Source organism: Neolamprologus multifasciatus, chromosome 13 (assembly GCF_963576455.1).
Source record: "Neolamprologus multifasciatus chromosome 13, fNeoMul1.2, whole genome shotgun sequence".
NCBI lineage: Eukaryota > Metazoa > Chordata > Actinopteri > Cichliformes > Cichlidae > Neolamprologus > Neolamprologus multifasciatus.
The window spans coordinates 26893301-26918480 of NC_140451.1; the positions used below are offsets into that span (position 1 = coordinate 26893301).

Consider the following 25180-nt stretch of genomic DNA (forward strand, 5'->3'; position numbering starts at 1 on the left):
ACGCATTTTGTCAGGCATCTGTTAAGGCAGCCGCTCGCTCAGCTGTACCTAGTTTGTTTTGGAAGAGAGCGTCAGTTGTCTAGTTTTTCACGCCGATATCAGTGTTTCTTAGAAAAATGTCATCGCCGCTGTCGAAGCCTCAGATTATTACGCATATTCAGAAGAGTTTGAACTATACGGTTTTTGACAGTAAATGGATTCCCTGCAGCGCGAAGTTTGTCTGTCTGGGAAACTTTCCTAGTGGAACCGGAGTGATTCAAATATATGAAGTTCACCAAGGCGAGGCTCAGCTCATAAAGGAGGTACATTAACGTTCTACTCTTTTGTGCCTTTGTTCCTTTCTTTTCTCTCAGATATTTCATACAAACGGCGTACAGAGCTAGCTAGCCCGTCGAAGAGTTCTAGAAAAGTCTGGCAAGGGTGTTTCCATGACAACAATTTGAAGGCAGCCCGTTCATTATTGTTCTACTGTAAATTATCCTATAGTTGGCATACTTTATCCAGATTATACTTAAAAAGCAAATACTACAGCATCACTTGCAACGAGTAAAAGATTGCTACGCTGTCACCAGTGTATCGTACTACAAACAAAACTTACTGTTGTAGTTTTGCACCATGGCATGTGTGCCAGGCATCAAGATACAGATAAAGGAGAGTAAACGTAACAAAACGTGTATAAACATGATTCTTTTATACTTATCTTGCCTGTTTGTTTTTATGTATAGGTCATTTTGCTGCTAAAGCTTGAATCAAGAGTGCCTACATGATACAGTGCTGTAAAAAAGTATTTGCCCTCTTCCCAATTTCTTATGTTCTTGCATATTTGTCACGCATGTTTCAAATGATCAAGCAAATGTTAGTATAAGACAAGAACGTCTTAGTTAAGGTCAGTGTTCATGATTCAATGATAAGAAATAGAATCGGTAAAAATGGCATCTATGGGAGAGTTCCGTAGTGAAAACCACTGCTGACCAAAATGAACACAAAGGGCCATCTCACGTTAGCTAAAAAACAAGAACGACAAATTGATGTTCCCCATTATTCTGTGAACTGAAAAAGAGACAAAAGTTGAACTTTCTGGGAGGTTTGAATCATGTTACATCTGGCGTAATACTAACACACCATTTCATAAGATAATATCATACCAAACAATCAAACATGGTGGTGTGATGGTCTGGGGCTGTTTTGCTGCTTTTGGCCTGGACGACTTGAATTAATAGGTTCAACCAGACAATCCTAAAGGAGAATGCCTGACTGTCAGTTTATGCCCTGAAGCTCACTTGGATTATGAAAATACATTTTCACTGCACTCCTTCCACACTGCTTTTCCATTATATGCTGAATTGTCCCATTCACGAAACTAAACAACCTCTTACCTCTGTGATATGTTTCAGGTAGAGAAACCTAAAGCTATAAAATGTGGAACATTTGGGGCCACGTCTCTTCAGCAAAGACACATAGCAACAGGGGATTTTGATGGAAATCTCAATATATGGTATTGTATACACCAATTATAAGTGTTGTGCCTGTAATAGCAAGAATCAAACAGGGAAAGCAAGGTTTAAATTATATTTTTAACCAAAAAACACTTCTTATGTTAATTGTAGATCTTATATTCAAAGCTGGTTCAATCCCAAAGACAGTTATAATTGGAATGGAACAAAAAAAGTGTAATGGAAATGTTATTTTAAAAATCTGTCACGTTGACATTAGACTTATTCAGTACTGATGTCCTGTGGTTCATAGGAATCTAGAGACCCCGGATGTGCCCGTATATGCTGTAAAGGCCCACAAAGAGATAGTGAATAGTATTGATGGTGTTGGTGGTCTGGGGATTGGTGATGGTGCGCCTGAGATCGTCACTGGAAGCAGAGATGGTAAGAGCATTTAAAAAAACAAACAAACTAGATTGTAATTACTTTTCAGTGCAATGATAGTGGGAAAGTAAAGTACATGAAAATAAGACTAGATCCTACATGATTGTATTTTAATAGGTACAGTCAAGGTGTGGGATCCCAGACAGAAGGATTCCCCTGTAGCCAACATGGAGCCAATGGAAGGAGAAACCAAGAGGGACTGCTGGACTGTTGCTTTTGGTTTGTAAAATATTCTTCAGAACCTAAGTTGATAGTGCTGGTGCTTCCCCTACTTCCATGGTGTGCAGAAAAAAACATGAAGTCTGAAGAGGTTTAGGCTCCTGCAATAGTTGTGGTAGTATAAAGGACACTGTTACAGCTTGTGCCCCTTAACAGGATCCTCACAGAACATTATTTTCTTGAGGACCGAAGTACCAACATCCAAAAGTAAAGTTTAAAAACATGCTCTCCACTTTATCTGTATCCACAGGGACAGGACTGTAATGCATTTTTTTGGGGATAGTGATAAGAACTAATACAGTCATAGGTTATATTAATACTAAGAAGCAGTAAAAAATATTTATCATATATTCTATTGTGTACAATTTGAGGGATTTCTTTATACCTAGTAAAGGGGATTATATCTCTGAATTTTAAACAGCAGAACACAGCCCAAATTCCAGCTAGTCCCTTGGTCAAAGGTACAATGTCAGGAGAGAGTATTCAAATTCCAGAGAGAAGCACCCTGTTCTGGGTCAGACAAAGGACACTCTGTGAAGCAACAATGCTAACCTATCAGCCACCATAAATAAAGCTGCTGTAATGCACTGCACATAACTGATAAGACATGACAAACACAACTTTTGTTTTTGTCTGTTTTTCATGTATACTTTTTTAAGAACATCCTGATCCATGCCCTCCAAACACAAAAGGTGCAAACAGATGGTACAGTGAAAAAAAAAAGCACATGAGCATGAACACCTATGAAAATGCAGCCATAAACCTATGTTGTGCCTTTGTGTTTGTTTTCAGTGATCTTTCCCAGGCTTAAAATATCCTTTACATTTACATTTCAGGTCATGCCTTTAATGATCAGGACCGCTGTGTTTGTGCTGGATATGACAATGGTGACATCAAACTCTTCGATCTGCGGAATATGTCTCTACGGTGGGAAACGAACATTAAAAATGGGGTGAGGTGAAAGAAAAAATTGTCAGTATGTGGCATATATACATTTTCTACTTTTTTTCTCATTCAACCAAACATGAATCAAAATAGTTAAAGTTAATGCTTTTTTAAGGGTTGAATTCTTTTGGCACATAATATTTCCTTTGCACAAATAACAGATTTTGAACTATAATGCAGACAAAAATGGTGTGAAATGTGGAGACAGAGCTGAAAATGACTCCCCAAATCATTTACACTGCACATAAAACAACAGGGCAGTTTGAGGTGAATACTTCCTCACATGCCATAAGCAGTACAAAGAATTGCTCTGATTTTATTACATTGCCGTCTCTTTCATTCAGTTCCTTTTGTGTATAAACCTGCCAGAAGTCATTATGCCAAGTTCAACACATTCTACTGCATGGTAAAATCATTTGTGATGGAGCTTTGCCATGTGGTAAATATCCAGGGAGTGACTCATTTCTATTATTTTTTTTTCTTGACTAGGTATGTTGTGTGGAGTTTGACAGGAAAGACATCAACATGAACAAGCTGGTGGCCACTTCACTGGAGGGAAAATTCCACGTTTTTGACATGAGGACCCAGCACCCTACCAAAGGCTTCGCCTCTGTTTCTGAAAAGGTAATTAACCTGGGCGGAGTGACTCAGATGGATGTTTGGCTGCTATGTATGGGGAAAATGTCAAAAGGCTATTAGAACTATTATTGTTATTGTTACATTTGTGTGGTATAGAAAGAAATGGGGGCAAACGGCAATTTGACCGTTTTTACAGCTGGAAGTGTTTGGGGTCATGTTTGTCTAACTACCTTTGTGTAACCGGCCAAAGAAAATGAGACTGGGCATGTTAGGGAAGAGATGTGTGGCTTTCTCTGGGAAAACGCTGGAAAAACTAAACTTAAACCAGGATTAGTGCACAGCCAGCTTTCCAAGTGTTAGCTAGGCCCAGGAAATCCAGGGGCCTGGCTTTCTAAATATTTGTCCAGTTTTTCTGAGCAATCAACAGTTGGAACACCAGTGTCTCCAACCATGAGTCATAAGGTTCCACCAAGAATTTCAGACTGAAATACAAGATGGACTTTACAAGGTTCAAGGTTCTTTATTCGTCACATGCATAGTTATACAAGTATAACACACAGTGAAATGTAACCTGACACGCTCCTCGACTTGTGCAACAGGGGAGGGGGAACATTATATATAATATATACATTAGGTGAATGTGCAGTAGTAGCATGTATGCAGCAAGCAGGTGAATTCTGTACACTGAGTGAATTAAATAAGAATAGACAATCTGACTATTTTACAAAATAGACAAAATGAACATATTTAAAATTAAAGGAATTTGAAATGTACATTGTGCCGGTGGGTTTAGAGTGTCTAGAAGAGAGTCCTGTCTCAGTCACTTATGGATGATGTGAGAGGGTGTGTGTGTGTAAGGGAGGGGGGGGGGTTGGTTTAGGGCCCGAATGGCTTGGGGATAGAAGCTCCTCTGGAGTCTCTCTGTCCTTGCCCGCATGATGCGGAACCTTCTACCGGATTGCAGAAGTTGGAACAGTTTGTTGCCAGGATGGGACGGGTCCTTCTGTATCTGTGCTGCTCTAGTCCGGCATCTCCTGGTGTAGGTGTCCTGAAGCGGGGGGAGAGCAATCCTGCAGCAGCGTTCTGCTGTACAGATCACTCTCTGAAGAGCTTTTTGGTCCTTAACACAGCTGTTCCCAAACCACGATGTGATGTTCTGTGTGAGGATGCTCTCCACAGTGCCTGTATAGAAAATCCTGAGGATCTCTGGAGAGACCCTAAACTTCTTCAGTTGTTGTAGGTGGTACAGGCGCTGCTTAGCCTTCTTGGTCTGGAGCTGAATGTAGGCAGACCATGTCAGGTCTGAGGAGATGTGGACACCGAGATACTTGAAGGACTGCACCCTCTCCACTGGAGCTCCATTGATGATAATGGGCTTGTAGTCTCTGTGTTGACTCCTTCTGAAGTCCACCACCAGCTCCTTGGTCTTGCCAAGGTTCAGCTGGAGATGGTTGTCTTGGCACCATGACTTCATCCATGTAGGCCGCCTTATTGTTGTTGGAGATGGTGCCATTAATATCATGGTATTGATGGTTATTATAGTCAAAATCAGATTTCAGTCATTTTCAAAGCATCAGAGCAGCCTCTTTCACGTGGATTCCGAGGTTTTTCTGTTTCGCTTTTTAATGTCCTTTCCTATGTCTAGATATTTTGTGTGTTTTAATGCAAAATATTTTTTTGTGGAGATACTTTGCATATGCAAAATTCAGTTTGTACAGCTGAAGCAAGGAAAATGAAGCATTTTTGACAATGGAAGCAAGGGAAAGATGCAATGTCAGAGATCGGACTATTCCACTGATGATATAAATTTAACTTGTGTTTTGAATTTAAGTCTATACCAAAGAAGAGTCAAAACAGGAATCTCTAAAAACAGCACAAGTCACACTTTGTGACTGTTATGAGTCTAAAGTGGTTGAAAGGTTTTCTTTACAGTCTTTCGGTACACTTTATGTACTAAACATGACTCTTCTGTTTTAGGCTCATAAGTCAACCATTTGGCAGGTGAGACATTTGCCTCAGAACAGAGACATCTTTATGACCACAGGAGGAGCCGGCAACCTACATCTATGGAAATAGTAAGTAACCAGTCAAGTCAGTCAACAGACACCATGTTCTTTCCTGTGAACTGTAAACTAACCATAATTTTTTGTGTTTTGATGTCATTTCCAGTGAGTATCCTGCTCAGAGATGCAAGAAAGACTCTGATGGTGTTGACGTAGGTGTAGCTGGATCTGTCAACCTCTTACAGAATGTCACTCTGTCTACTCAGCCAATTGCCAGCCTGGACTGGAGCCCAGACAAGCAGGGCCTGTGTGTGTGTTCGGGTTTTGACCAGTCTGTCCGTGTACTTATTGTCACTAAACTCAACATAGTTTAACAACTGCACTGCATAAAAGATTTTTTGTGATCTGTGCAGCCTAATATGGGAAAAACAAAAAACAAACAAGTATCTGCAGTGCTGCACCACCTGTGCATAAGTCACAGGCTTAATGACGAGCAGTCTTTTAGTAGAAGAAACCAATTTTCTACTGCAAGTCCTGGAGACTGCTCGTGTCCATTTCAATCAATACTCCTTTAAAAAAGTATTTTAGATTAACTGGGAAACTTGAGTTTGGCCATTTTTTTCTCCCTCTGTTAAATGATATCCCTAAAAAAATGTGTATTATCTGGCTGAGCCCTGCAGATGATATTATCCTTTACTGCAGAGAAATATCCCTGTAACGCAATTATACATTTCCTGTAAAGTCTCTATGTGGATGGAAAAATAACTGTAGCCTCTGGCTTGGAATTACTGTGGGATCAAGATTTATTTTCTCTCATCAATTTCTGTTTTTGTAGGAGGAAACTGAAACGTTTTCCATTGTTGCACTGTCAGTGAACATTGTTGTAGTTCACTTTTGTCTGTTGTTTAAGTTGTGGCTTTTGACATGACATTTTTAAGAGGTGTTTTTCCTAATTAAATCTGTATTTGAATTTTAAAAAAAAAAGATTTCTCAGTTGCTTTAACCAAATACAAATGGCTTATTTCATACTGCAGTAGTAATTGTAGTCAAGATAAGTAGTTTTGTTTATGAATACACAAAGGCCCAAATCACAGTTGCACATCACCCCTTTGATTTGCATGCTACTATAAGTGTTAGTGTGTCCCATTTCTTTTAAGGCATATGCAGCAGCCAGGGAGAAGAGACTAGAATTAAACTCAAGATTCCGAATTTATTACATCAACACGGCAAACAACCAAAAACATCATATCCAGCACTTGAACTTGAAGAAGTTCTGCAGATCCTCATCATCCTCTTGTCTGTTGTGGATCCCCGCGTAGATGGTCTTTAGCAGCTTGGTCTTAGACTTTCCATCCAAAATGTGAATGTAATTCTCTATGCAACCTGCAAACACAGCCACAGATTTGCATATCAAAATTAGTTCACTCACACTGACAAAAATATTGTAGCATGTCATATTGTCTGGGTGTGTCTGACAAAATATTAAATATCTTTATATAACTACATTATATCCTGACTCGCCCTGTGGCCAGACAGTTTATTTGACAGCAGTCACCATATATGTATTACTATTTAGCATGCAATATGCCATCTATCTGTCAATCACACCAGCTGAATGTGATACATCTCTATAAATAACACGACATGGCATGTCACATGGGTCTGGCGGCATGATTTCAGTACAACACATTTGGTAAATATAGTCCAGCTGCCTATAAAGAAAATCATGGTAAACCAGTATTTTTTTACACCTAAAAATGTATCTCTAGCTGGCAATCTTAATAAGCAACACTCACACTTTATAGGTAGATGCTCCCCGTGTCCTTTCAAAATCATTAAAAAGTTATTTAACTAGACATTTTGTTTAAACTCTAAAGGTTTCTGTAAATAACTTTTTACTGTTCAAGTCTGACTTTTTCCAAAGCTAATACCATGTGTTTATAGTATTTATAATAATAATAATAAAAAGTAATCACTTAGGCCCATGACTTTGCCATAAGCTATGAGGCTGGGGCCAAGCTGTGGGTGGTCGTACTGCTCCTCAGACATCAGCATGCGCACAATCTCTCCTGTGATGAAGGCATCCTCGAAGTTTTGCTCAGCCACAGGCTTCAAAGGGAATTTGCAGTATACATCCAAAGCAGCCTGAGGGTCGGATGGCTCCAGCAGCTGCACAAGCTCGATGTAGGCATCATGGATCTAAACAGTCAGTTCATTAATCATATTTGATCTGCACCGCATTAAACCAGATAAACACCAAGAGCATGAGACTCTTTAAAAATATTTAAACAACAACTTTTAGAGGTTTTCTAAATATCGAAGACATATAATGGTAAATCTTTTTCCTAAATGTTCTTGAATGACTATATTCACTGTAGATGAGATGTATGAAAGTATTTACTCAGAAATCTCAGCTAAATTTGAATCAAATGATCAAAAAATGACATTTATTAGTTGTATATGAATCTCTCCCTCGTATTTTGAATGTCTTGAATTATACTGCACATTTTCTTCAGACATAATTGAGATCTTTTTTTTCAGGCAAAGATTTATGAACAAAGGGTAACCGCTTTCAAGTCTTGAGCATGAGACTTTAAAATCTGAATATATATAGTTTAATTTTCTAGTCCAACAGCAGAACATGTGGCTATTCCACAGAGTTGGTGGGAGAAAGAACATGTTACTTAATGTGACTGGAAGCTATTGTGAAACTTTGGGAAACGCTTTAAAATGCAAATATAAAAGATAAGTGACCTCTGGTGCCATTGCGATGACCTCTTGGTATAGCTGTTTTGCTTGGTCCTGGGTGTTTGGAGATCGTGAGTAAGCTCGAGCCAGACCCAGTCTTGCTGCATGAGATCTGCGGTTCATCAGACTGGACTCATGGATTTTGTCTGTCACAGCAACTGAACAGAGATTGTTTTGAATCCCATATTGTACCCATTTAATGTTCTTGGAAACCAAAATCCTTAAGTAAAGAAAATGTGTATATTTATGACAGTGGTGCTAAACAAGTAATGTCAAATCATCTGCATTTCAAGTAATCAATACCACTGTTTTGCATGTTATACCTTCAGTTAAACAGCATAACATTTGAACTTCTTAAACAGAAAAATGTATAAGCCCTCTTTTATCATCAAGATTTAGATTTTCTGTGTAGTTTTTGTTTTTATTGTAGCTTGCAAAACCTGTTCACACCTCACCAAGAAAGGATTTTCAGTTTCCCAGACTTGCCTCTGTAATGCCTTACCCTCAGCTGTCCTCAAAGTATCAGAGAAACTGTCCTGTTTAGACTTGTTGAGCGGGAGCTGAGGTTTAGTGTTATTACCAGAAAGTTTCACCCTATCTGGCTTGGCAGCTGCTCCAGAACTCCCCCTACAGGAGAGAAAGCATAATACAGGCTCTCTAAAAACTTATTTAATATTCAAGTGAAAAGTCTGTTTTTTTTGTTAGTTTGATTGTTTGTTGTTGTTTTGTCTTTTCATATAGCAGACCCAGAGTCTTAAATGGTAAAAGGCTGTTTTTGCTTCATACATAGGAAGTAAGGCAAAGCTATACAGGCTATAAATCCATAGGAAATCATTCATGCTATCTACAAACACCTTACTCAGTACAAACCTGGCTGCAGGGGTTTTGGCTGGATTCCCGACAGCCTTCCCTCCCCTGATGGGAGCTGGAGCTGGTGCTTTGGTTACAGCTACTGCTACACACCTAGAGCCTCCCCTGCCCTGCTGCACTCCTCTTTTTGCCAATTTGATGTCACAAGGCTCCTTTACACCAGCTGGTTGGGTGATGGACTGCTTGGCAGCTTCCTTAGTTTTAACCTCCACCTTTTCCTGCCACCACTTTTGTTCTGAGCAAATAGGTAATAGTGAGGAAAAGTTAAATTCCAAAAAGGCTACATTAAAAATGTGTTAAAAACACTAGCCTATTGGAAGAAATAACAGAATATTCATTGAAACACAATCATCAGTTTGATAGGAAGTAATAATTCCTGCATGAAATACAAGCACAAGACATGGAATATAAAAGTTACATGACCACCAGAGATGTCAATGAAGTATGTTTGCTAGAGAATATCTGGTCCTTTTCATTCATTATGCTAACATATGCTTTCTTGCATCCCCTCTCCTCCCATAGCATGGAAATTGTTTCCTAAAGACCATCACAGGAGATCTTCCAGTTCCGTGAATGTACCTGGAGGACATGAGGGGCTATGATTACCATTTTGGGGGTTCTATGAAACAGGTTTATGACACTGACCTTTCCATAAATTAAAATATTTAAAATGAATTCTAAATGACTAAAATCAACACTTGCAATAATGCCACTAAAATTACGTTACATTAATCGATGAACATATCTTATGAGAAAAAAGACAAGAAATCATAATATTAGAAGTTCTGTGGACATTCATATCATTCAGTGATGCAGCTGTGAACCTTCTTAAGTAACTAACATAACTTGAGACCGACACTATGGAGGCAAGGATTTTTCATTTGGCAGCTTTGATTCCTGCATCTTGGCATCGCTTCCTCTCATCTCTCTCACATCCTTGCTGGGAGCAAGAAATGCAAGTGAAGGAAGTGAGGAGGCACATTAGCATAATGAAAAGGACCCATGGTGTTGCCAGCAGCCTACGGTGGTGACCTTCCTCCCACTTGTAAGGTGGAGGAAGCTGGTTCATCTGGCTGGGGTCAGGCCTACAATTCTGCTTTATTTTTATGTAGTTTTCTACACATTACAGGTAAACCAGCTTTATTCACCTCACAAGTGAAAAGAAGTGCACCACTGCAAGCTGCTGGGAAAACCATCTTCTCTGGAAAAGCTCACTTTAGTTAATGTGCAGAGACTCACTGGTCAGCTGTTCAGGTGGCTCTCCAATCTGAGTCTTGAGTTCCAGCTCAATGCTGGCCTGGAGGCTGAGAAAGGCATCACTTATGGCTTCCTTTGACCTTTCTGAATTTGGGTTATTGTCGTACTGAGCCAGCTGTGCCAGACCCAAGAGACAAACGGCATGGCTGTCACGCGGTGTGGTTACTACTGCAAGGTGGCACGTCTTCGTGCACCAGCAGTAAAGAAACCGGAAGAGAAAAAAAGTCTGAATTATGTCACACGAAGCACTCTTGAAAATTAACAGTCACTCTATGGATTAGGTACTCGTAAAAAAAGAAAGCTCAACACTCATACCCTTTCCTGCATGTCAAGAAGTTCCTGACAGGGAGTGATAGAGGTGTGATGTATTAGAGCTGTGAGGGCCTGGCATCTTTTTGCCACCAGAGACTGCCTCTCAATGCCAGTCTTAGCCTGGCATTCACTCTGCTGGGTCAGCCTCTGCAGCAGGGCAAAGTGAGCATCCAGCAGCACCCACTCCAGCTGCCTGCTCACCTCACCACAACGTACACACTGACTCACACTCTGGGCACTCAGCATTGCCACACTGAAGCAGTCCAGCACAGAGACAAGAAGACAGTGTTTTTATGTAGTGGTTAAAACAGCTAAACTGGCTTGTACTCTTAAATGACAGGACTTTTCTTTGGATCGCACATTCACTGCTGAGATGAGTGAGATAGCTCGTTAGAGCCGATATCCACTGCAAACCCCGAATAATAAAACCAGCAAAAAATAAAAACTCCCAAAGTTTTACATACATATGATAGACCTGTTCGGCACTCATGGCCTTCGTGCATAATGTGTTTCTTTGCTGCAGTTGCCCCAGAGTAAGAAGGCCTCGTAGGAACTGTGTGTTGCGGCTGGACAGAGGGTCCGATAGATCCTGCTCCTCCCAGCTGTAAACAAAATCATAAAATATATGGCAGTACAAACACAAAGCAGCCATTATAACTCTATAGATGACACAACTTAAAGTGTATCAATGTGCTTCTGTAGACGATAGCGGTCTCTTTCAATCAGTTACCTCTCCTTTCGACAGGCTTAAACAGAACAAGCTGGTATATTATTGTTGCTGTCATGGCCTCACACTCTCCCTCTCTCACTGAATATATCCACCTCCACCTCCACCACACACACTCACACACACACACACACCTCTTGCTGCAGCGCTGGCTGATAAAGTGCTCCAGTCCCTGTTGTAAGAACAGAGCAGCCTCCTTCTCTGCATCCTGAGAGGCTTTCTGTTCCTGCAGTAGCAGACCCAGGCCTGCGAAGAATCTGGAAAAAAGAAAGGCAACACACACTGAAGAGCTCTGATCTAGTTTTTAGATGTTTAGAATCTAAACCCAGTTTACCCTGTTTAACAGTCTAATCTTAGAAAGGTTATATGATAGAGGGCTTATCATGGAGTGAGAATTTAAGAAGGAGAATAAGGGCTTTTTCAAACCTGCTCTTACACAGCCACAGAAAGGAAGTGCATATTTTAACCTCTCTGTATTTTGTTCTTGATTACCAGAAACTCAGTAGCTGAGGAACAGATTGTCAAACTCTTGCTTTTAAGCTGTTACCAGCAGACTAAATAATTGTTAGTATCATTTTTCAGTGGACCTCTGTGATTTTCAGCATTGATTTTCTGGCTGATATCTAATCTATTTCTATCTATGTCACAGTGACATCACAGTGAGAGCTGCACAGCTTCCTAACTCTGCGATATTTAATCAGCTTCTTTAATCTAGTTTCTTGTTACTATTACAAGTTACTATTAGTATTACAATATTTTTCCTTCTTCTACTACCGTACGTACAATCCTGCAAACTGACCTGAGTGCAGGGTGTAGGGGCCGTAGGGCCAGCCCATTGTGAAAGTGCAGCAGAGCTTCCCTTTCCCTCCCTTGCAGCAGCAGCAGCCTTCCTGCATGGAGGCTGTACTCCCAGCTTTCTGGGCACAGAGACCAGGCATCCAGGTACTTCAGAAGGGCTCGGTGGATATAGCTCTCTTTATCCTGCATAGTTGCACTGATGTCCTGCAACCACCAAGTCCAAGTTTATTGATGATAAGTAACAGTCATAGATGCTTTGACTCAAAACAACCATACAGAACAATATCTATATTTACCATGGTAGTGAATGCAGAACTGAAGTATCTGGAACGATATTGATTTCTATAACTAGCAATGAAAAACATCAAGATCTTCAGCTGAATAAAATTCAGCTCTGTGACGACTTAAGTGTGTTTGAAGAGCCTGTGGAAATGTTAACAGTAATATTCTGAGATGCTGAACTGAATATTGTTTACAAAAGGGTTAGGGTGGTTTTACATTCTAACAGATCCCTCATAAGTCAAAGAGAAGTTGTACTGATGTTAGGAAGAGGGCGATAGCCTGTCTGTACTGGCCCCTCACTAATCCTTTTCATCACTATCAGATAAAACAGTTTCCTCAAGCAATAGAAGCAGAGGTACTGACAGCATATGACACAATTACCTTGCCAGTTTTCTTAGAAAGCCAGATGTAGAGAGTCTGAACATAGTCTGCTTTGCTGGACTGTCCCTGCTCTTTGAGCAGATGATACTCTTTATCCAGAGCCTGCAGCTGGTTCTCTACTGTGGGTGTTCCAAGGAAACCGTGCAGTTTACACACAGCCAAGATGTCATCCTGGTGTGCTGTTGATTTGGCATCACTTAATTCATCTCTCTCTTTGTCAGCCTGTGAGTTGAAACATGCGAGGTTCATTAGCTTTCAACTCAAAAATCAACAAGACAACTGATTTACAATAAACTGGCAAAAAAGTACTATTTTTATATTTTCTGAAAGCTTTGTCACATTTCATAAATCTCTAAACTTCCACATGCTTATGAATAATGAAAGTGTGTACTGCAACATCAAAGCAATGTTGTTAACTAACATTTCAGCTGTAATTGACCATATATTTTAATTTAAAATTAGCATGTATTTACTATGCAATTCTGATTAAAATAACCTTCAGTAATTTTTTTCATTGTTTTAATACAACTAATATGCTGCATAGAGAGCTTTTATTTGTGTATAATAGTACCACACCTTCCTCTGTAGGCCGTACATCTCTGTAGCGTAATGGTGCTCCTCCAGCATGAGACCCAGCTGGAAGTGAAGCCTGGCATCTCTGGAGTTAAGTCTGATAGCTGATGCATAGTGGACAGCAGCCTGCTCAAGGCTATGCAGAGGAGACTGGCCATCTTCATGGTGCAATAGGTCTCCTGTGGAAATGGGAAAAATAAAACACTGTTTTGAGGTACACATCTGACAGAGAGACCAGAGAATTTGCATCTATATAGATTATATAGTACTGGCAAACAACATTTCTCATCGCCGCAGGATGACATTACATTTAAGAGTTTTAAAGACCCATTTAAAACCCCCTTCAGTTCAAATGTAAGATCAAACCAAACTTACAACAGACTTCCTATCTACAATTTTACCATAAATGTGTCTAGTTTAAGTATTTGGTTGAGCTTAAGAACACTGTCTAAATGTGTTTATTAATGTGAGAAGAATAAAATGTTGTTGGCTGTTGTTACCACTAGCAATTTTATTGATCTTACACAGATAAACATAGCTTGAAGTATTCAGAGAAACTGATTTAATCAGTACACAGCATGCGTCATGAATATTGGCTTTAGTTTCGAATTTTATTAAGTAATTAAGCCCTTTATAATCAGCTTACTTGAATTTAACTATTTTTGTAATTCTTTGGATTGTATTTGGTGGCATGCTCAAAACACTGTCAGCAACCAACAGCAGTGTAAACCTGATGATCGTGTTTTGTTCCAGGAATTATAAAGAATTCAGCACGTATCATGTCACTTAGTAGTACTTAGTAGTAGCAGTAATAAAATTAATATGGAAGTAAATCTTATTACAGCAATTTTGACTCTCCAATTTAATACATTTCCATTCAAACTGTATTGAGAATCAGAAAAATAAAAAAACTTGGATAAGGTATTGTGTGCTTTGTGAAGTGAGCTCATTTTGAACAGCTTATTAAAGGACAGTTTCATCCAAGCATGAATACTTCACAGCACAATGCATAATGAAAACTAAACAGACTCTCCCATCTAGCTGCCTTCTCTTTACCGAGTACTGGATGCGCCTTTTTGCATGAAATATTGAAAGAGAGTATCTTCCCTTGGCAAGTGCTCCTTTTTCTGTCCAAGTGCACTGATGTCAAGCTTTTAATTTGTTATATTCCCTGGTACATTACATAATCCAACAAGCCTACCCATTCAGCATTTGCTGTTTTATAACTGATATATGCTACATAGCAGAAAAGTCATTTTAGGTGATGAAATTTTTGAGTCTGACAGAAGCATTGAGCTAATGTTAATGTGCAATAAACAGTGTCTTAAAAATGAAAACGTTTCACCAGGCCACATGAAAAATGAACAACCCTCATGACACTCATTCTCATTTTGATACTTTTCAGTCACAAAAGAATTAGCAAGGCAAAGGTAGCTGAGAAAACATGAGCACAAACTTGAGTGTGAGTGTCTGGCATGTCAAATAAAAGAGAACGCTTCAGAAGTAGCCACTTAGCAGCCTGTTTTCATGTATTTTTTATTAGCTTTGAGCTGAGCTGTGTTGCCAAGGTAAGGCAAGGAAAAAGTCTCTTTGCTCCAGAGTATTTTTAAATAATCAGTAAATAGCCTGTTTAAAAATAAAGGCAACAGACATTCGGCATTAGGGCAGATGGTAATTTGGACAGACTAGTCAGCATTTTATAAAAAGTAACAGGTGAAAAAATGCATTCGTTTTTTGTTTTTTTCTGACTTTCTAGTTTGTATTATAATAGCTTTACACTCTTGTCTGACCCACGTTTTGTTTTGGATCACCATCTTACAATGCAGCATAATAATTCACAAAGTGTTAAAATGTAGGCGTGAAAGTGCTACATGCCTGGCTTTGGCAGATGTTGCCTGTAGAGTTTCAGGTGCTCCTGGGCCAAAGCACACAACTTGTCAACACTGTCTTCTGCTGCTGTCATTTGTAGTCTTTTCTCCCAGTTACGAAGCTGTAGTAGAAAATAGACCAAGCAGGAAAGCTTAAACAGATACAGTAGGAGTAGTGATATGAGCTATATTATAACTTATACTTAGCACTGAAGAATATGATAAAGGTAAATCATCTACAGCCTTTTTTTTATATCATACTTGTATCATATTATAACGTAATCAGGGAAATGTTAAAATATTTTTTGATTTTCATTTGATTAAGTGGGTAAACTATAAAGGTCCTCGATTACCCACATTCACCACAAGATAGAACTATGGCAATAAGTAATTTTAGGTTTTTAGGTTTGCTGTGTATCATCAACATCAGTCAGAATATTTACAGTACAGCTTATTACCTCACAGGTGTGTTTGGTCTCTGTCTCCAGACATTTGGCTGATTCAAAGTGCTTCTTATACCAATCTGTCTCTGTTACATCCTAAAAGAAATAGTATCCTGATTATATCACAAATAAAGATTTTATAAAGTGTCTTTACCAGGTTCCATTGATAAAGCTTCGCACTGGACTGACAAGATGGCTGTGCTGAATATACAGAACTGGGTTTGTCATTCTACCAATTATTGAAATGTAAAAATTATACATGGTTAATAAAAACTACTATTTTATTGACTCATTCACCATAAACGTGGTCATTAATTTTACTGTGGAATTCAAACTTGCGTTTACTCACAGTTAAATGGAGCATTGTCTTGTAAATAAAGGATAAATAGTGTCAAAGTCAGCGATTCTGGCAATGGAGGTTACTGCTTAATCTTTTACACTGACCTGTGCATCTAGGTCCCCAGTGGGTTTATGTAAACAGTCCAGAATGTGTGACCCAAGCTCAGACAGTTTCATCGTAGTGTCACACCCTTTGTTTAAAAGGGGAAAAAAGCTCATTAGAGGTGGACCGGGATGGATTTAGCTGTCAGGTTATTTAACAAATCTGTAGAATTGCTCCCCATGCAACCTCCCCCAAGGCAATGTGTCCAAACTAGCAATTAGTTGACTCGATGAAAGCATGCTCCTGCACTCTCGATATTTTACCTGCATCTAATTTCAAAAATGTCTTTCAGTCCATCTGTCCCTTTGGGTGCAAAAGGCTTGAGATAGGCTGAGATACTGGGCGGGTGTTTCAGGGTCTTTTTGTTATGGTCGTATCTTTCTAATCAATCTTTTTCTGTGGCTGCTTCTAAACACATGTTTTCTTCTACTTCTCTTCACCACAGTTTGCTTCAAAGTTCTGTTAAGGGGTGTTTATAAAGCATATTAAGGTTGAAATGTTGAAACTGCCATTTGCAATTTAAGGACATTTTCCTTCACTGCTATGAGAATGACAGATGATCAGTTATGTATGTCTTTTAAGCCCCAAGGTGTTTCTAAGCAAGAGATTTTGCAGAGGTGCTTAGACTATGAAAGGTTGGATGGCTGACAATTATCTCTAACTTAATGAAGAGAAAACAAGTTCTTAATGTGCCCCTGACAGATTTGTACCCAAGATAATAAATAAGCTAAAAACTCATCTTTTTGAAACTTGCTTTGGGTAACTTTTTGTTTTAATGTTTAAGCATTTTTGTTGTGATTTACTTTGTGATATTTATCTTGGAAGATGCTATATAAATACAATTTTACTTTATTTGTACTTTTACCTAAATGAAACAATTTAAGAGAAGCCTTGATTATTTAGAAATACACATCTGAGTAAGCAAGCCAGATCTTCTGAACATAAAGCCCTGATATAAAATCCAGCCTTTGTCCCATGACAGTTAGTGGCACAAGGTTTTAGTTAAGTAATAATACCCCCTGTCATTAGAGTAACATGATCGTTGTCTACAGTACTACATCATGTTACATGATAGTATAGCTTGTGTAATCACTTCTGCTAAGAGGTAAGATACCTGTCAACAATGTAGCTGTAAGCATTTTCTATAGGTGTGGAAATAATCAAGTAACTCAAAGAATCCATATTAGAACAGTGGCTTCATTTGTTATTCATTGATGTGACATTCATTGTCCTAGAGGTTCAGGAATCTACTAGCTCTCTTTAAGAACAACAGAACCTCCTCCTATCTGAACATCCAGAATAAGAACATCCACTCTTCCCAGTAGCTTTAAACTAATATGTTTGAAATGCTTCACCTCTGTGAAAAAAAAAACACTTGACCAAGGCAGCTGACATCTTCTTGTCAAGGTCCAGTTCAACAACCTTCCAGCCGTCTCCGAGAGGACAGTCGCTAAGTGGGTCAACTTTTGACCTTCGGGCAAGCATCTCAATATAAGGCCTTGAGAAGATGCTCTTTGGGTCACTACAATTTAGCAAAATAACAAATGTGTGAAAGGTGATTTGCTATATATTATAGTATTTTTTTATATAAAGGAAACATCATTCATTTGCGAATTAATATTCAGCATGAACCAAAGGATAAGTAATGGATGTGACTATTGGCGAATATGTTTTGCAATATGTCTTAGTTGTTTCAAGACTTACCTGTGATTGATAGACAAAGGCCTGTAGAAAGCACTTAGGGATACTGGGCATTCATACTCCAGCTGCTGCTTCACATCAGGGAAAGTCACAGGCACAGGAAGCAGCTCTCGAGTCACCAACACCTTGTACACCTGAAAAGGTGAGAAGGTCATTAGGTATATAAAGCTAACTACTCCCTTACTCACAAAAGGTTACCACAGATAAATATATGGGTACAAAGCAGATGGATCCACTCATGTGCAGGAGTTATTAGGGCTCCAACCGAGACCTTTAAAAAGACTCAAATTCCTAATAGGTTTCATTACACAGAAGCAAAAGCTATGCTAAAAGCATATGAAGTTTAAAAATTAAGAAAACTATATGTTATCAGGTGGATAATGATGAGTTTCAAAGCATTTCAAAGCTAGGATGCATATATAAAGTTTGACCACGATCCATGTCTTATTATACCTGTGAAACACTGCCATCTGGTGAACAGACTGAAATCTCCACCACTGTGTCTCCAAAATTCAGAGGGACTGGTTCCGAGCTGCTCACCCCATTTACTGTAACTTTAATGCCTCTGTCAGGCACCTCAGGAAGGAGTGTCACTGAATTACAACAAAAGGGAACAGTACCTGGAGGCAAAACCCCCAGCAAAGCACATAACAATTTATTTTGTAAACTGAGAAATACTGCAAACCTTTTATGTCTCTGCATTTTTAAATAATATTCACTTACAAAGTAGCATATTTATACATACATTTACATACATGTGTACAGCTGCGGCTGCTTTTGTGTATCAATTGAAATAGAAAACAAAACAAAGAATTATACATTTCATATACAACTTCTTGTTTAACACAGATAGGCTGTACTCACTATTGTATTCAAAAACTTTGGTGCAAAACGCGGGGTGAAGTGAACTATCTCCTTCCAAAGCCAGGTTACTGAGCTCTGCGATCTTTGCTGACAGTTTGGTGATTTCCACACTGTATTTCTTGATGGTGCCATCCTCAGCTACCACCTCGATTCCTGCTCTGTTCAACCCATCTTTCAGTGTAATCGTGTTAGACCTTTCACCATAGAGCTGAAATAGAAATCACAAGGCTAAATTAGATGCGAAAGAGACTTGAATTGAGAAATAGAAGGCATAAAGCGTGCTCACAATACTATATGAAGCCCCACAGTCGCTTGTCATTACGTCCAGTGTCACTTTGTTGACGCTGCTCTCCACAGTCACTTTGTAGTCTGTGACTTCAGGTGTGAACGATGGACGGAGCTTCCCAGCAGAAACACAGAGCTTCTCTAAATCACAGTTGTCCATGATGACTCGGGCGTCTTCTTTATAGCTTGCTTGGGTTGAGCTACAACAGACCCTAAACACAGCACTTAAACTGCGGTCCCATCCCAGCGCGCTCAGTTTTATTTACCACACTGACGCCCCACGTTACCACAGTAACATGAACACTTCTGCTGTATTTAGATATTAAGTTACTACTACATATGAGTATTTTAAATACATTTGGGCGTTTAATAGGAATGAAAACAACAGCCGATAATTAAAGAAGTTTTTCGTTTAGACCCTTGCTTAAAAAAATGTGTCAAAAGTCAATAATAAGGAATATAGCGTCGATTTAGAGAATACACACGGTTATACAAAAGCAGATATTGTTATTAAACAAAATATAGAAAACTGCAAATAAAATTGTTATCACGCTGAAAAAAAAAAAATTAGCTAACGATAACTAGCTGTTCCACTCATCCCAACGGCAGACGGCGGTAGAGGAGCGAAGAGGAAAACGAAGACGACTAGGTCACAGTTTTAACGTCATTTCCTGTCGGCTAAAGCGTGTTGTCTGCTAACAGGGTAAATATGTGATTTTGTTTTGTTAGATTTAATTTACAGTGATCCCGTTTTGCTATTAAATCAGTAATTAGTAACTTGCATCTATCCCTTTTGTCACTTTCCTCAGCTTATCTAAACGTTAGTTTGGTTTCCTGTTAGCATTGCATGCTAGCTCTCTCCCTGGACACATTGCTATTGTTTTTCTGTTCTTCTAATGAAAAATAGTCCTATAGGAAAGTTACACGACGTTGTAATTATTCAATTATTTTACAGAAATATGGCCGCAGAGGACTACCCTCACGAGATAGATGAACAGCTCACGTGCTTCGACTCGTCAGTGACTTCAGTTAAAACCATCTTGGAGCAGTTGATGTCGATGCCCAGAAATGACCTGCTGCAAAAGGTAGGCCTAATACTAATATACACATCGGGTACTGTGGTCTTTTTGTTGGTTTAGATTTGTGCTTGTGCGTACCTACTATCTGTATACACTCGTGCGCTCACCGGCCACTTTGTTAGAAACACATGGTCAGCTACTTGGTAACAGATTATTTAATGTGCCAATAGCTCAATCAATTTAGGAATGTGAACATGGTCAAGAAAAACAACTGAGATGGGGATGAAACATGGTCTTAGTATTTCAGAAAATTGCGGATCTTCTGGGATTTTCCATAACAATCATTTATACGGTTACATACAATGGTCTAAAAAAGAGAAAATATCCAGTGAGTGTCTGTTCTCTGGGTGAAAATGTCATGTTGATGCCAGACGGTAGAGGAGAATGGCCAGACTGCCACAGGCTCATAAGAAGGCAACAGTAAGGGTATGCAGAAGAGCATCTCTGAACACACAACACATTGAGCATGGCAGCTGATGGGTGACAACAACAGAAGTGCTGGCCTACCTAAGTATTGTTGCTGACCATGTCTTTTCCTTTATAACCTCAGTGTATGCATCGTCTGATAGCTGCTTCCTGCAGTGTAACATGCCATGTCCTTAAATCATCTCAAACTGGTTTCTTGCCATGACTATTGGTTCACTGTACTCAGATGACCTCCATCGTCACCAGATCTCAGTGAAACAGATTATCTTTGGGATGTGGCGGAACAGGACATTCACATCATGGATGTACAGCTGACATAGCGGTACCAGCTGTGTGATGCTATCATATCAATATGGACCAGAACTCTGGGCAATGTTTCCACCTCCCTGTTAAATCTATGCTATGAAGAATTAAGGCACTTCTGAGTGTAAAGGATGTCAAAACCCAATGCTAGGAAGATGTACCTAATAAAGTGGCTAGTGTGTTTATATTTATTTTCTTTTATAGAGCAAAATTTTATTCAGTGAAACAATACTGTGCATTGAATATGTTACAAATACATTTAATGAAAAAAGTGATACTAATCTGTCATATGCAGGAGGCTATAAATAAAATAAAATTTGGTTCATTAACAGTTGGATCCTCTGGATCAAGCCAAGCTGGATCTGATGTCTGCCTACACCCTTAATTCATTATTCTGGAGTGAGTTTTCTCCCTATTTTGTCTAATATTTATATCTTGTTGAATATAGATGAAATAAATTTAGCAAAAGCATACTGAAGAGACAAATACATTCCAACTTTTCCATACATGGATGTCATTTTGTGTGTAAAGTGTGGACATGTGGCTTTATTTTTATCTTACTCAGTGTACTTGGTAACACAAGGGATAAATCCCAGAGAACATGGAATCAAACAGGAATTGGTATGTGCCATCTATCTCTGACTTATTATTTGCTCACATGGATTCATATGTGTTGTCTAATTCCTCAGTAACCATCCTGTTGTTTCAGGAGCGAATAAGGACATATATGAACAAAGTGAAAGAGATCACAGAGAAGAAAAAAGCTGCCCGTCTGGATAAGGGAGCTGCCGCACGCTTCGTCAGGAGTGCTCTTTATGATCCTGATGATAAGGATTCTAAAAAAAAAGCAGCAAGCACATCTTCAGAAACTCCGCCATCAAAGCGTTCAAAGCAGAAATGAAATAAAGAAGAAGCTGCAGAGTATGTCAAAGCGCAAAAGATCACGACCTTTAAGGGTGATGAACACTGAGGTAAAACATTTTGGTCATAAGCCACATTTGAAGGCTAAGGTTGTCTGATCAACAATTACACAAGACAGCTAAACAGAACAATCCATCATCAGGATCATAGCTCGGAGTCGTGTAAATTTTCATGGCTGCCCCGCAGCAGTCTGCAAATGTGTTTGACAAGCGAAAGACTGTAGTTGCTACGTTTGACACGTCGTCTCAGGGCAGTCTCACATACTTTTGGATCTTGATGCTAACAGCTGCTCTAGGTTTGAAACATGTTGTAATGCTCCTGTAATGTTGCGCTGGTCTAAATCTTTGTATTTTGAAAGTGATTATAGGAATCAAAGTTTCATTTTATTTTATTTTTAAACAAATGCAATGTTTTGAACATCATCAAGAAAATGGTTTTGTGAGTATAATGCCTTTAGCATAAAAATATTCACCAAAATACAGTGTTTAAATTATTTTCTTTTATACAGTTTATTGTCAGCATGGTGCTGAAATGTTTAATAGTGTCGCATTTCAGGAAGCCAGTACAGGATGTGAGCCTTCTGCTCAGCTGTCTGTTTCCTCTGGTCGATCTGAGAGTGCATGGTGGTTATATAAACTGACCGTATGATACACTGCTGATCTGTCTAAGGCAGTGGTCGGTGGTCGGCAATTAATTTTCCTAAAGGGCCACATGAGAAGCTAGGATTATTGTTGAGGGCCGCACCAGTGAGCTTACAGAAAGCTAAAATTAATACTGAGCAGAATTGAGTTTATCTTAATATTAATTTTCTCTTTTTGAAGGCTTATTGTTGTTTTTGTTTCTTGATAGTCTTCCTCAATAGTCCTTCTTTTAAGATGAGATAAGATAAACCTTTATTAGTCCCAACTTTGTTGTGTCACAGCAGAAAGTGGACATGCAAAGTTACAGCAGCAAAAATTAAGAAAAACAATGAAATAGAATGAGATAAAAGAATAACATACTATATAAAATAGAATAAAATACTATGTTGTCAAAAAAAAATTACACTTATTGGTATTGCGTGTGTGTCTGCACGTGTTTGGTCAACTGCACAGTCTCTGTTGTGGAGTCTGACAGCCGATGGAAGGAAAGACCTGCAAAATCTGTCTGTCCCACATCATGGGTGCCGCAGCCACTGAAGGAGCTGCTCAGTGCTGTCACAGTCTCCTGCATGGGGTGGGAGATTGCATCCAACAGGGATGACAGCTTAGCCACCATTCTCCTGTCACTCACCACCTCCACTGGGTCCAGAGGGCATCCTAGAACAGAGCTGGCCCTCCGGATCTGTCTGTTCAGTCTCTTTCTGTCCCCAGCAGACCACACCGTGAAATATGGCTGAGGCCACCACAGAGTCATAGAAGGTCTTCAGGAGTGGGCCCTTGACTCCAAAAGACCTGAGCTTCCACAGCAGATACAGCCTGCTCTGCCCTTTCCTGTACAGGGCATTTGAGTTGTGAGTCCAATCCAGTTTATTGTTCTGATGAACACCATTCAAAAAGCTTCTTCAGTTCTAAAAGCTGATCGGTAGTATATAACCTCTACTGTTGTCCTAATGAAGGTGGTTATAACATGCCTGTGACTCACAAGTACGTCCAGATTGTTCAACTGCCCTCGACTCCTATTCACTTTAGATCAGCGGTCCCCAGCCCCCGGCCCAGTCTGTGAGTCGTTTGGTAATGGGTCGCGAGAGTTGAGACTCAAGTGTGAAATTTGTGGTTTTCAGAGTTTTACTGTTATTTTTTTTTAAAATAGTTTTTATCCTTAACTCAGTTTCCCTGGGTCTTTTCCCGTGTGTTATGAATAAATCCTCTTTTTTTTTTTTGTACCGGTACTGGTTTTATTTTGTTGTATTTAACCGTGATATCTTAAAGGCCGGTCAGTGAAAATATTGTTGGACATAAACTGGTCCGTTAGCCACAAAAGGTTGGGGATCGCTGCTTTAGATGACTGTGACCAAGGTGAATGAGAACCTATACAGACAATCCAAACATCCCAACAGTAAGTAGTGAAAAGGTCAATAAAACCAGCAATTTATATTACAGAAACATCCAACAAAGCAATAATTAAGCCAGTTTTTACAGGCAGAATATCACGTGTAACCCAAACTGATTTCCTTCTGACGAAAAATACAGTTTTTACTTTCATTTAAAAACTTTCAGCACTAATAACGAGAGTCGAAAACATGCAAATATTTTTAAAATTCATTTCTTGAATGAAACACCTTTAACACTGACATACTAAAAACCCATATGTTTGTGTTTCACCTTCTTGGTCAAAGTGAACAATACTGTAGAGCTCATTTCATTAGAATAATGGTACAAAATAAAAGGTTGAGACTGCCTTTATACACTGCATTGTACTAAATAACAATCAAGCAGAGGAATATTTAATTCACGATAGCAACTTGTATCGGCCCTCACGTCGGTCAAACTGGTGACCTTTTGATTACAAAGTGGCCTTTGTAACCATGGCAAACAGTGTTGTAGTTGGATGGCTGCATGGTATAAGCATAGGCTGTAATGCGACTCCCTCTTATAAAAACCAATGTCACATTTGATAAAAGCACCCATATAGCTTCCTTTTTCTAATTCCCTCTGGACAGCCGAGATCTTAATCTTAATGTACCCTCGAGTCACTGCATCCCTCTAATCAAGCTCAGGAAACAGCGAAGCAGTGAGTTAGATTCTAAGGAATGTATCATTTCATTCTTTTCATCATCTTTCCTTTTCTCATCCTCCCTACAGCAGCGTCCAAAAATGACATTTGTTTAGCCAAAGCCTCCTACTCCATTTTTTTAAAAGTTTTTCCACCAAGTTGTTGTTTCAAACTCTGTTCAAAGACATGTGTCAAACTTTGCCTGATGAACAGCCCCGTCTGCATATTGGAAAAATATGGATTTTTCTGCTTTTCCCCCGCCTTCAAATGCCCTCTTCCACACATGTGCTGAGTATAAAGGAGTTAGGTCACAGTGCGAGCAAATTTGAACAAACAAACTCTCATGTTGAAATTGTGAGCCCTAACTAGTTCCAAACCCTGATTTGTCCCGCGGTTGTTTATTTATGCTGTTTGTGAGCAGCTTGCGGTGAGGAAGTTTATATTACATGGAGTGAAAGGCATCAGACCAAATGACCTCTTCAGGCAAGATGGCGTTAGAGGCAGCCTTTGTTGCAAACGTCTGTCTCCTAAAAGGATGGAGTCTGCTGACAAAAGACTGCGTTAACCTGCTTTAAATCACAGA

General features: G+C 39.2%; 3 protein-coding genes across 3 annotated transcripts; 2 read left to right on the plus strand and 1 right to left on the minus strand.

Moving 5' to 3' along the window:
• Positions 1–22: 22 nt before the first annotated feature.
• dnaaf10 (dynein axonemal assembly factor 10) lies at positions 23–6607 on the plus strand. The gene is made up of 8 exons (XM_085183269.1): positions 23–302; positions 1395–1495; positions 1747–1877; positions 1995–2096; positions 2933–3048; positions 3531–3665; positions 5598–5695; positions 5790–6607. The coding sequence occupies exons 1-8, from the start codon at positions 117–119 to the stop codon at positions 5995–5997; spliced, it is 1077 nt and encodes a 358-aa protein (XP_085039395.1). The 5' UTR covers positions 23–116; the 3' UTR covers positions 5998–6607.
• Positions 6608–6813: 206 nt separating this feature from the next.
• LOC146505696 (uncharacterized) lies at positions 6814–19535 on the minus strand. Its single transcript, XM_085183276.1, has 20 exons — positions 19176–19535; positions 18890–19097; positions 18479–18645; positions 18029–18159; positions 17680–17846; positions 16327–16412; positions 15898–15978; positions 15447–15561; positions 13575–13750; positions 12999–13220; positions 12337–12539; positions 11672–11794; positions 11275–11412; positions 10814–11063; positions 10481–10682; positions 9242–9476; positions 8874–8998; positions 8378–8529; positions 7600–7822; positions 6814–7006 (listed from the first exon to the last, which is right to left on the minus strand). Exons 1-20 carry the CDS (start codon positions 19332–19334, stop codon positions 6867–6869), a joined length of 3303 nt encoding a protein of 1100 aa, XP_085039402.1. The 5' UTR covers positions 19335–19535; the 3' UTR covers positions 6814–6866.
• Positions 19536–19762: 227 nt separating this feature from the next.
• c1d (C1D nuclear receptor corepressor) lies at positions 19763–22380 on the plus strand. The gene is made up of 5 exons (XM_085183275.1): positions 19763–19877; positions 20130–20259; positions 21315–21381; positions 21548–21603; positions 21692–22380. Exons 2-5 carry the CDS (start codon positions 20134–20136, stop codon positions 21881–21883), a joined length of 441 nt encoding a protein of 146 aa, XP_085039401.1. The 5' UTR covers positions 19763–19877; positions 20130–20133; the 3' UTR covers positions 21884–22380.
• The last annotated feature ends 2800 nt before the right edge of the window (positions 22381–25180 follow it).